The sequence below is a fragment of the Perna viridis genome, chromosome 14 (genome assembly GCF_037379345.1).
Source record: "Perna viridis isolate PV_CMFRI_1.1 ecotype Kerala chromosome 14, ASM3737934v1, whole genome shotgun sequence".
Lineage (NCBI taxonomy): Eukaryota > Metazoa > Mollusca > Bivalvia > Mytilida > Mytilidae > Perna > Perna viridis.
The window spans coordinates 18,968,997-18,982,538 of NC_142458.1; the positions used below are offsets into that span (position 1 = coordinate 18,968,997).

Below are 13,542 nucleotides of genomic sequence, written 5' to 3' on the forward strand. Positions count from 1 at the left end.
TTTGATTTTAAAAGGGAGAAAGAGAATACAACACTGCTTGAAAAACCAAGAATAGGAAATCCAAGACATCTTCTTGTAAGATTTCAGTCTTCTCTTATTGATAGAGCCCTATTAGAGAATTTGAAGTCTTACCCTGGGTTGCCTGAGATTTCTTTGTCTTGCCCTCTTAGGGGTATTTAATTCTTAATATCTTGCATTTTCTGTTTAAAAAACCCATTTGAAAATCATATGGTCCGAAGGATTTTACCTGGTAATGATTTATAAGAACACAGAAAGCATTATTTTTGCTAAAATTCTTTTATATAATCAACTCTTTTAACTGTCTTTTCTTTGAAGTCCAAGAATTTAGAAGAACAGCAGTGGCCTGAGTTAGACGAGGAATCTACCATGCTAATGGTTGTCAAGGTTGGTATATGTTTTCCAATGAGTTTACAAAAAGTGTATTTGGGTAGATAATGAAGGAGTCACTATGTTTGTTTATCAATATATATATCCCCTATCAATGAACTACTCCCAAAGGATGTTTCAGTATTAGATGTATGAGGCGAGATGGCGTTTGGGAGGCACTTTTTCCCCTGCCCAACCACCTACAAATTAAAATTGATGTTTTTCTCTTTTGTCCAACACAAAAAAATCTTCCTATAACCATAATCCATCCTAAATTTGTTGTAAGTGCCGTCCACCTCATACTATTAATTTTGGAACAGCCATGAACTATTCATTGGATTAATATGAAAAGTACAAGATTATTCAAAGATAATGATAGGTTCTTGGCCATTTTTAATTAAAGAAAATAAGTGAGGGAAGCCTTTTGACTGCTTAAAATGTTAATTATTGTGCATTGTCTTTTGTTAGCTAAGAATAATATTGTGAAGGAGGTTTATTATTTAGATAGCAGTGATTTACCGAATGTTCCCAGTGTAAAAAAAAATAGATAATTCACACTGTGAAATAAATTCGGTTATTTCACTCGTGCACTTTCTCCCGCCTAAACTTCACAATACAAATATCAATCCACTGTTCACAAAATATAAAATTCATATTGAAAATAGCACTTAATAATGGAGGAAATTTATATAATAAATAGGATAATGTTTTGGTTATTCACTCTCACCAATTAATTATCCTATTATTATCGGTACTTTTTTCCTTTGATCTTATTGACAAATATTTTTCTATCTTTGGTAAATGACAAGATATTATTTTTCTTTCAGTGCAATAAACGTATCATCTATGAAACAACAGTGCCATACTCAAAACTGAACTCTTTATCAAAGGAGGAAGCAATACTGTATAGTAAAAACCACCCTGTATATGGCGAATACCTAGAAGGTCAAGAGGTCAAAAGGGTCCATCTCAAAATACGACCCAATTACAAAGCAGTGCTGGAGTATAATATACCGTCACTGGACAATAATGTGCTCAAAATTTTAAATAGACAGAGATAGTAGAAGGTCAAGAGGTCAAAAAGGTTCATCTCAAAATACTGCTAGATTACTAAGCAGTGCTGGAGTGTAGCATAACATTACTTGACAAAACTGTAGTTAATAGGTTACAGTACCTGAACTGATCTGTGCAACTAAAATTGCCATCGGTCATCCATCACTGATCAGTTTCCGATCAGTCATGGATCTGTTAAACCGATCCATTAAACTGGTGTTCGCAGTCAATATATTTTACAGATTCAGTTGTTTTGTTTGTCAATTTTTACATAATACAATACATTTAAACATCAATTAATTACTTTTATTTAAAATGTCTTTTATTTTCAACAAAAAGCACTATATGGGTTTGAAATCTTGAAATTAGGGTAAATTCAATATGGTAGGAGATTGGATTTGTTGCAGTTGCAATTCTGAAATTTACTTGAACCAATCATCTGTCATTTTTCTGAACTGGGATCAGATTAGGCACCAGTCATCGGTTATTGAACAGTCAATGATCAATCAGTTAGCAGTCATTGATTCATCAATTAAATGTGCGGTTCGGTTCAAGGACTGTAGACAGATATAGTAGACATTTAATTGGGTGCATCTCAAAATACAAAAGGACAATTAAGCAATGCCAGAGTTTGACATATCATCACTTGACAGCTTCATAATAAAAAATGATAAATATTGGCCATATTGATTGAAAGTGTGCATTATTGTTTTTTGTGTTTGTATTTTATTGCTTAGATTGTTTGAACATGTTGAATGAATTGGATGATGCCATAAGTATATTATGAGAAAAACTGAGAAATGAAGTTTTTAATTGTTAAATCTTTTATTTGCAATCTGTACATTTGTTAGTTAAAAAAACCAGGTACTTGTACCTTTTCCTAATCTCATTGACAGTAGACTAGAATTATCCTAATAAATATGATTGATTATTTTTGTGAATAGTACATTTCATAACATAACTAATATAAATCTTAAAGTATGTCTTTCAATCAATATAAACAAATGTAACATGGTAAATATTTCAAAGGACAATATCTGACAAATAGATTTTTTGTCAATGGCTAATTAATCTCTTAAGACAAAAGTGCAGATTCACAAAAAAGGTTTTTGATTTGCAAAGTATGAAAAAGTGATATTGATGTACTACCCCCACCCCACCACCACTCCCAAACCAAAGGAAACTGAATGAAATCCAGTATAAATTTGTCTGATGGTAAGTCGTGTTAGCAACACAATAAGAATAATGGTTTGTGTTTGATTAAATACAGCATGTTTCATGTCATATACTATATAATAAATAAAAGACAATTTGATTATTGTAAAAGCAGAATTTTCTGGTGGCTATATATATATAAAAAAAAACTAAAAACAATAACTTTGTTTTTAATTACACACTGAGGAAAAATCATATCTTTATAACGTTTTGGTATTTGTACAACTTTCTGTTTTTTTAACAATATACATTCTCACAAGTACTAGTAATACTACACCACCAGAAACTTAATTAAAACTAAATTTATCATTATTACAAAAACTTTCGAAACACTCAAAATCACAAAAATATTTACATTAATAAAATCATTTTCGTCTTTATGGAATGTTTCTTGAAAGCTTAGAATATCACGACTGTTGAGTATCTCCTCAATACCACTTCTATCTCTGCACAACTTTGTTTTCAGACTTTCAATATTCCAAGATGTAATTCGAACAACATCAGTTGAGATAAAACAATTATTAGAATTTTCAACTTATTTACAATTCCATGTGCTCGGCCAAGTCCCTAGTTCATGTTACTTCACGCAACTCCTTGCTTTTGTCTTCATATGAATGCAGTTTACTGCCGTTCAACAATTTTGGCATTTCTCATTGAGATTTTACTACCTCTTTTTCTTGCTTCAAGAAGAAATTTACTTACGTTTTCCTCTAGTTTTTACAAATGAGCTTCCAAAGTTGTCACTCGAATGTTAAGTTCGTCTGTTCCTTTTGCATCATGTCTATTTTAAAGTCAATTTTATCTTAAAATGTTTTGATATTGTCTTTCATATATATCTGTTTTTACCGCAACCACATTTGATGATATAGCAGTCATTTCTTGGTGCATTTCTTGTAGTGTTTTGCATATAGTCACTCGAGTTATTCCCCTTTATCCCACTGTAACGTTGTTAGGACATTTATCGGGTACCGGACCCCACAGCTGTAGGGGGTGGGCATGATTCAATTTAGCATCCCCACTAAGCATTAGAGTTATGTTTATTAAAAGTGATAATTTAAAGCTTAAGATATGAAGAAAATTTCCAACTATACATTGTACTAGGGTTGAGGATATGCATCCTGGCAGAATTGTCGAGTCCGACTTCGTCCGGTGGTTTGTTGAATGAACCGATCCACGCTCTCCACTGGCAGAAATCATCACCCACTGTGAATAAAATATGTAAATGTTTGTAAGTAGTATCACTATCAAGCGAATAGTGCTACCATATTGCTTATAAATTTTTCAAATATTGTTAGCGGCATCTGAGTTTCCACCCTGTTTACTGTAGATTGCGCTTTTCTTTGTTCATTGTTGTGTATGTCATGTGTCTGTTTTTGCATGCCTGGTCTTTGTCCCTGGATTACATTCTTTTGAATACCACTATCACCTTAGTTCCTTTGATTATTCTATCTAAATAAGGGAAATGTCATCAACAAATTGTGATGATTTATGCTTAATAGCTAAAATTTCTGCACATAAAATAAAAACAAATAGGGGATAGTGGATCTCCTGGTCCACAACCACGGCAAATGTTAAAGAAGTCGGAGAGATTACCCCCTCATATAACTGTTGATCTAATATTTTTGTAAAAAAAAAAACTTAACCCAACTATACCAATACAATATAATCTCCGAAATAAAAAAAAAGCTGAAAAAAGTATGAAAAAGTCCTAAGGTATCAAATGCTTTGTCAAAGGCTTTCAATAGTGATAAGGAATATTTTTATCTTCTGAATATTCCAACAAATCATATATCAAGCCAATGTTATCTCCAGTATATCTTCCACAAATAAAATTTTTAGATAAATTTGTCAATTTATCTAAAACGTGTTTTATTATATGTGCAATGATTCCGGACCCATCATGTTTATATACTGTATATAAAACAAAATATGGGCTCCATTTTTTTTTTTTTTTTTTTTCGGAAAATGTCTTGGCTTAATGTCTTTGGGAAGGTAAGTGATTATTCCTTGATTTGGGTTGGTGGTAATTCTCCAGTGTGTAAGCCATAATTTAAAAAAATCCACAAAAAAAGTGAAAAACTCTATAGAAAATCCATCAAAACCTGATGATTTGTTATTTTTCCTTTTCTGTGGTGTTAAAGCAGCTTCAGTTACATTAATTTCCCCTTCTAAACAGTTTTTTTTTCAGTAAGTTATCTATTAACTAAATCATGTTTTAATGTATTTACAGCACATTAGTTAAAAAGGTTATCTCTACTTGCATTTAATATATCATAGAAAAGCTTAGTCCCCATTGATTTGCCGATTTTGACGCAGTAGCATGCAAATATTATTTTATAACCACAGGTATATTCACTCTGCATTTGATGAGTTGGTTAACACATTTTCTAAGGTGCGATACAGTTAAAAACATGATTTTTGCCTCATTTTTACGAATTCTAATGAAATAGAAATTGTAACTTCTAAAGCTTTTATTCCTTCTTTACAATACACAAAGATACCACAATAGTAATTTATCTGTACATCAGCATGTGTTCTACCATAGATACCACAGTTTTGGATAGTTGATAAAAAAAAAGTCATGTGTTTATGATCATAATGAGCAATGCCATATTGTGTGTAGTCACATCATTAACAAATTTCACGTTGCACTCAAATTTCTTTCTATGCCTGATAAGTCTCTTCCCATTGTACCTGCGTTAATGTTCTTAACAGAGATGATGCTTTTTTTGTTTTGTGTGTGTGTGTGTGTGTGTGTGTGTGTGTGTGTGTGTGTCTGAAATTCAATGTAGATTATTTATATTCATATACTAGAACATGTACGTTACTTTGCATTAGGCATAAAATATTTTATAAATTCAATATTTCGTCTGAAATTTGAGTATTATTGTGGTCTTCAGAAAAACCGGAAAAAAAATATTTTCTTATTTAATGACACAGGATATTTAAAGTCGATATTTTCATGCACTTGAATTGAACATTGATTTTCTTACATGTAGTTGAGAAGTGAGTCAATCAAATACGCTTTTTAGACGGGGTTTGTTCAGTTCTTATTGATATCACTCTAGCAATCGAATGGTCGACATCCAATTTTGATTTACCGTTATGAAGTTTACATCACATGGACTATTCACGATATCTTCACTTAGATTTCACGTATAGCGTCAGCCCTTATTTATGAGAGAAAATTTTTACCATGCCTTATAATGAAAAATGAAAAGTCCCTCCAGACAGGAAGTTGGTAGCAGACATCAACCAAAATAGCTTACAGTATATAGGAATTATTGTAAGAATAACGAATAATCAATAACGAATGATACTTATTAAAGTAATTTTATATTTTATATACATCATTTGAATACTATTATGCCATATAAACTTTCAAAAGATTAAGACGTTTAAAAAAATCCACAATTACAGTTTATTTGAACTGTCAACAGCTTGCTCATATTTCAATTTATTAGTAGAAATTTCTGGTACTCGGTGATAAACTTTTGAACATACGTGAACAACTTCCGATTCAAGGTAAGGCAGATTAAAGTATTGAGGTGGATTTACCTGGCCTGTTGGATAACTCAGGTCAGAGTGCCGACCGTGTAATACTAGAAAAGTACTTATATGACAATCAGGTGATAAGTTAAAGCGTAGGTGGTAATTCATTATATCTTCGGAGGATCAATGAAACTGTATAAATACATTTCTTAGGTCCAATAACCAACTATTCCCATGTTCATGTCTTTGGATCTGCTATATATCGTGAAATATGTTTTGACTGGTAATAGTGTAACCAAAGGCCAAAATGATGCTAAGATCATATTGTTTGCCCCGATATGGATTATTAATTTTTTGGAAGAGCACATTAACGAATCAGCCTAGAGTTTTTGGTCTAACACCTGTTCCATTGGTTTAACGTTATGTTTTATATTGGTTATTTGTATGTTGTTTGTTGTTTTTGTCTGTTTTCTATGTCTGGTCTTTATCTTTGGGTTACCTTGAATACTCCTTCCTACAAAATTATGTAATTGCACGACATATTTGAATTAGATATACAAAATTATTGAATGCTATACCAGTACATTTCTTATTTGAGACATATATTCTGACCAAGCTCCGAACGGCGTCTGACATTCGAAATTTACTGTAGACGCTGCTGCCAGCCCTCTCAGAAAATGCAAGAACGTTCAATTTGAATACTGTCCGAGAATTTCTAAAGGCTGTTGCAGTGAGTAAGAGAGTAAACGAACGTCTGACGCTGCTTGGAGCTTGATCTTCTGACATCACTTTGCGTCTGTCAATGAATAAATGAATATATTATAATTCATATTGTAGATAAATACATTATTATTAAGTTCCAAAGTATTTTATAACGCAATAACAATCCTGATATATGTACAGAATCTTGAATTTTATAGCAATATGTTTAGTAAGGGTAAAAAAATGGCATATTGATTGTAGTTTCAGTCATGATCCGTCTAAAGAGGCTTATATGTTTTTTTATGAAACTATAGAAATATTGATAGAATTAGGTAACTCTTCATACCAATCTGTTTTGTTTCGTTCAGAATTTTGATATCTCACGGTTGCCTGTTTCGATGCTTGGGTATTTTAAACAAAACGAAAAACAAACAAACAAACAAGCAAACAAACAAACAAACAAACAAAAAACAATCGTGACTAGTACTGTTTTCCCTATAAAACATGTCAAACAGGCGTTGTCGATATTATGAGTAGGTTATGCACCCTTTCAAATGAGTAAACACTTGGAAGAAAAATATTGTATAAATGTCAAATTTTGTTGAAGGTTATTTTTTTTTCAGAATTAACATGGCGGTAAAGATTGTTATAAGTCTTCTCGTTACTCAGACAGTCGCATTGCTGATACTGCAATCAGAAGATGGAAGTATGATATGAATTCTTATCAATTCAGATTCCTTGGGTGACAATTGCTTAAAAATCAAAATACTAGAAAACTGAAAGAGAAAACATGATCAATCTAAAGGAGGTAGACCAAGGGTAAGGGATATAACTCTTGAAATCATTGATTTGTTTCATATTCAATTTTACCAAAGCCTAATAAGCTTTCCTTTGAAACAGAATGAAATGAGTCCAAGCTACTTTGATGCCTGCATGAGATTGATGTAAAATGCTGAATAAAAATCCAATTATTTGTAAGAGTTGTATCCCTTACCTAAGATCTACCTCCTAAAAATAAATGATAATCGCGCAAATAAAATATACATTCATGAACGATCTGAAGTTTTGTGGAACATATTACGTTTGCTGTTTTTGTTCTTTTTATATTTTGTTTTTCTCACCATTTCTGGTTCTACTTTTCGTAACGGCGCGAGATAGCCGTAAACTATAAAGCGGATCTTTATGAATCTTTTGAACATATATATGGTACTAAAAGTAAGCCCTGATTTTACATTATTATTTCTTACTATACAATTGTATTTGTGGTCGCAGCCAGGAATTGTATGCGACATATGCTATAATAAAATTTTTGGCTACGATCCAGGGCCTGGTCATAATTAAATGAAAACGATACCCCTTTCAATGGTGAATGTTTCAGTATATATCATGGTCTTATACTTTTTAGGTATAAAACCTAGTTTCTTATATCACGCCAGGGAGAAACATGGACCGCTTTATCTAAATATGAAATATTTTATGCTCTTTTGAAGTGGCGGCTAAAAGGTGTATATGTACAAAATATAAGACATCGCGACAAGTTGGAAAATAGTACCAAGGTTATACCGGCAATCAAAAGAATGTAATCTAGGGACAAAAACCAGACATGGAAAACAGACATAAACAACAAAAAAACAGAAAGTAACTAAAATCATACATACAAAGTAACAAAACTAAATTAGCAACTCGGACTCCACTGAATTTTGTTTACGTCACATGATATGTGTAAAATATTCCCACCATCTGCGGAGAACTGTAATATTTCAGGTATCTGTACTGTTTGATCTGACAGGCCAAAACTGAAGAAATAGATGTTGCTAGAGATGCCCTTAACGGGGGGGGGAAATGTAAAGTATTGCGAAGTGCTATAAAGTTATTGACCATTTTGAGAGCGAGGGCAAAGAAGGATATGAGGTTGGAATTGTTTGGGCGAAAATTGTTCAAGTAATTCATTTATTGAAAAAAACTCATCCATTTTTTAAAACACGACATATTTTCAAATTGAAATAATGATTTAGCTTGCTGCTTAAAAATAAATACAAATTTTGCACTTGCGAAGGAGTAATCAAGGAAACCAAGGTTATAGCGGTAATCAAAAGAATGTAATCCAGGGACAAAGACCCGACATGGAAAACAGACATACACAACAAAGTACATAAAGTAAGTAAAATCACACATACAAAACTTCAAATTGACATTACGCATATAAGTGCATAAAACATTTAGACATCGCAAGTCGTAGGGGTGATTCAAGGTGCAGAAAACCCCAACCAACAAAATTTTGTTTTTTTTTTTTTGTTTTGTTTTGTTTTGTTTTGTTTTGTTTTGGTTTTTTTTGTCTTACGTGATTAAAGTACCTGCTGTATATAGATCTGTATCTGTAAGGAAATCACACATTCATCTCCCAGTTAAATATACTTAATCAAGAACGATAACTCTTGCAAAGTGTCAATTTCACACACAATATATTTAAATTTGATCTCGAAGGTATAAAGACAGGATGTTAAATTTAGAATGTTTATGAGGTCTGTACTATATCTGAATTAGAAATAAAAGTGAATTTGGTGGGGTTGCACGTGAATTAATCACCACCTGTCTGATTTTTTATAAATACCTATGCGATAACGACGACAGCAAGTCTTACTTAAAAGAGACTGTGTTACTACTATTATTTGACGTTTTCAGCAAACTGTGGAAATATTTGTTATTACAGACTTTCCACGTCACAGTAAATTGTGATGACTATCATATGAATTAAGGTTACAACAAATAAAAATTATACCCCATACCGATTGAAAAGCGAAAGGTATGTAGTGATCATGATAACCCGTTCGTCCGACCCAAGTTCTAAACTGCAACTCCTTTGAAATCGCTGAACGGATTTTGATGATACTTTCACAGATTACATTGTGTCCTTGTGCACCTTTTATTTTATTTTTTTTATTTATCTGAATGATTTTATGGGGGGTTACTGGTGCAAAACATAGACTTTGTCGTTTTTCTAATAAACCGCAGAATGGTATTTGCTACCATTCGTATTGCATGATACATGTGTTCCCGTTCTATTTTGTTTTTTTCACCCCATTTGAAATGTTTGAAATGTTGAACGAAAGATGCAAAATGAGTTACAGTCTTAAATTAGATTAGATACAAAACAAAAATTAAGAAATTAAAGATTTAAATTTAATTTAAAAAAGGAATCAAACACACCTAAAATGTTTGTCTTCCATTCACTACATAATTATTATCATTTCTTAAATGTCCTTTTTTAATAATGTTGAGATAACAAGTTAGGTTTGACACATTTGGCGTATGTTATGTTTCGTGGGAGTTTTAGACACTTAGTCTTCTAGACCATGTGTATTTAATGATTACTGGGTTAACAGAGGCTACGCAGTCTTCTAAAGTAATCAAAGGACCAACGATTCTGGCGGGAAAAAATGTAATCCAGGGACACAAACAAGACATTGAAAACAGACACACACAACAAAGAACATAAAATAACCAAACGTTTTGGTACGCGTCTTCTGCTTTTCTAGAAACACCCGTCGGGTTGCTCATAAAAAGTCAAGTCCAGGGTAGACGAAAGATGAAGGAAAAACTATGACTCATTGAATAAATCGGTTCTCATGGTGCAGATGGATACACCATAATGATCCATGGGTTCATGAAGACGACCATAAAACTTCTGTAATGATGACTACAATCTTGTATCAAGACCTTTTTCTCGTATATATGTTTACAAGGAACTTGAGTAATCAGCCTTCTTGATCTTTGTAAAGGAACTTAGGTCATTTAGTCTTCTTGACCTATATTTTAAATGTAATGTTTACTAGGAACTTGGGCTGCTCCGCCTTCTAGACCTATGTCGCGCATGTGATGTTTACTAGGATCTTGGGCTGCTCCGCCTTCTAGACCTATGTCGCGCATGTGATGTTTACTAGGAACTTGGGCTGCGTAGTCCTTTAGACCTGTGTGTTGTATATAATGTTTATTTGGAACCCAGGCTACTCAGTAGGTTAGACTTATGTCTCGCTTCTGTATGTCTACTAGGAACTTGCATTGTCAAGAGTTTGTTTTGTATGTGATGTTTGCTATATTACTTTTTAGATCAGAAATGTTTTATGAGATTTCAGAAGCGATGATAAGATTGACCGATCTATAGTGCCATTTATGTCGGACAAGAAGCCTACATCTGTCATGTTTCCTTTTTTACGACATATGCGTCTTGTAAAAAAAAACAAACAAAAAAAAAAAAAAAAAAAAACACTTGTCCCACCTTCCGAAACACATGTACTTAGTCTGGTTCGTTTTGCTTATTTATTATGTGGGTTTTGACTTTGTATTTATGCATGTGTAATTTTGGCAACTAAGTTATTTGTCCAGGAATGTGACACTCTCGTGTTGTACTTCCCAATTCATTTCTGAAAGCTCATCTAAAAAGTCCTCGTAGTTTCATTGATTTCTTGGCTCTGTTGGTCATTTGTCCGTATTGGATTTACTGTTCAAATACTTAACAATGTATAGAACAATTGCCATGTTTGCAATAATAAATGAAATGAGTTTTTGCAAATGATATACATTTGGCTTTCTTTATTTGCTATAATTGACCACAAGGGACCTGATCAACTTCAGATCTGAAATGTTTTTCTCTCATCAAATGATCCCACAATGATAGTGCTTTGATGTTGCTATTGCTGTGACACCTCAGTTTTATCATTTGTGAGGATGCAAGTTGGATGGAATATATGAAATTTGGTAAGTCAGGCTTGAAATTTGACTTTTTCAATCGCGTCATTAAGCCTATATTGGAGATAAATTAAATTCTTTAGAAACATTAAAAAGATCAAGAAAATTCAAAATTTCGAACAAGAGGTGACATATTGTATATTATTATAACATTCAAATAAAAAATAACGCTTTCAGCAATGATGATCAAATAAAAGATATTATGCATAATGGTCATATTTGATACATAGAGATATACAGATAAATTCCTTATTAACAGCTTGCCGTTATTGCCAATTATTATCGTTTATCATGCAATGAGGTTATTTTTTAAACGAATAAAGGTATACGGTTATTTGTTTTCTGTATTCGTACATTAGCAGGTTATCGAATTTCTGTCTCCCCCCACTCACGTGATCGACGGAACTACTTTTTTTCTGGTATGCATAAATTAATCATGGCAGCCACCATAGATACGATATAAACAAATTGCGATTGCGTATCCGGTTAATCTTTTTTCGCTGTTTTGTTTCGTTTTCACTTGTTTTACCTGAATGAAATAAACGATTTTATGTAAACCAAATAATGATTTTGTTTGTATTTTTTTTCATCGTCATATATATGGCAAATCCCAAATCTCGTTCAGATTTGATTCATTGTCAGTTTGCAGACGACTTCCCCTGTCATTTCAGTCATGTCGGACTCGGAGCCAGAGTTTCCGTCACAATTTAACATAAACTGGTCCCCACTTGAAAATTGAAGCATTACAATATGATAAAAACTCTTGAAGAGACAAATGACCTGGAAACTGTAATGCTCTTGGATTTATTACTGCCTAAACCCCAAGGTAATGAATCAGAAGAACACTACACTATAGATCTGCCCATTCAACTGCCTCCTCTTCTTCAAAAATCTCAAACAAATATTTCAAATCCCAAAAAACTAGTGTACAAATTTCCCCCCTGAAATCTACTGCCACATACCAAACAGAAACAAGACAAGTACGCTTACATCTTCCTCGCGACATTAAAAACCTTAATGTTCTTAAAATCGACTTTACATTTAAAATATTTGTACTTATTGTTCATTTTACTTATTTGTCTCTTGAAATTAAATAAATTTTGATACATTGCTTATTTTCTTCAAACAGCTTTGACGGATTATATGGTGCGATTAAATTTCAATGTTTACTGAGTCATCCGCCATGCGTATTATTTTTTTTCTTCCGGTTTAACGATCGGGGCTCCTCAGGGGATATGCATGTTAAAATTTTATTTTAAAAATGTACACACGCACAAAACTATTAATATAACAGGATAAAAACAATATAGGTACATTGTCGAAAATTATTGAAGATATGTGTATTCGGCTTGGAACGGGGGAAATAGCTCGGCGGAGCCTCGCATTTTATACCCGTTCCGTCGCCTCATCACATATCTTCAATAATTTCCGACCATGTACTTATATTGTATATATAATTTTACACCACACCTGTCACACTATCAAGCATGATAATAAACGGGAACAAATCGCTCTTATATTTCAAGTATTGCAGCTTTATTATGCGGAGTAGTTTAAGGATTGTGAACTGATAATTTGCTACTTTTCTGATGATTTTAGAAAATCTGCAATTTTAAGAAGGGATTTGAGTATGTCAGCCAATTGATTACCATTTGTAAAGGATATTGAGTAATCCAACCTTCATTTCAATCATTTTTTTCGTAAGAATGATCAGTCTTAAAAATTAACTTTTACACATGATTATGATTAATGATGACCCTCGCGACAATTTTCAGACAATGACCAATTTTGTCTTTGTCAACAGTGAAATTGCCAATATCACAATCGGACTATTAAGGGGCATCTAAATCGGCCATTTTGGCAGTCCAGCTTTCCTTACACCAAACAGAGCTTTGAAATTAAACACAATTAAACATTTCCGTGCGTATACCTTCTTACTTTCTGTCT

The 13,542-nt window shown here is 32.7% G+C and overlaps 1 protein-coding gene across 1 annotated transcript in view; it reads left to right on the forward strand.

Moving 5' to 3' along the window:
- LOC148598507 (putative leucine--tRNA ligase, mitochondrial) overlaps positions 1–1,736 on the forward strand; it is a 31,573-nt gene extending 29,837 nt beyond the window's left edge. Inside the window, exons 23-24 of the mRNA XM_088560864.1 lie at positions 337–405; positions 1,215–1,736. Coding sequence (XP_088416990.1) covers positions 337–405; positions 1,215–1,448 — 303 coding nt within the window. The 3' untranslated portion in view covers positions 1,449–1,736. The remainder of the gene's footprint in view (positions 1–336; positions 406–1,214) is intronic.
- The last annotated feature ends 11,806 nt before the right edge of the window (positions 1,737–13,542 follow it).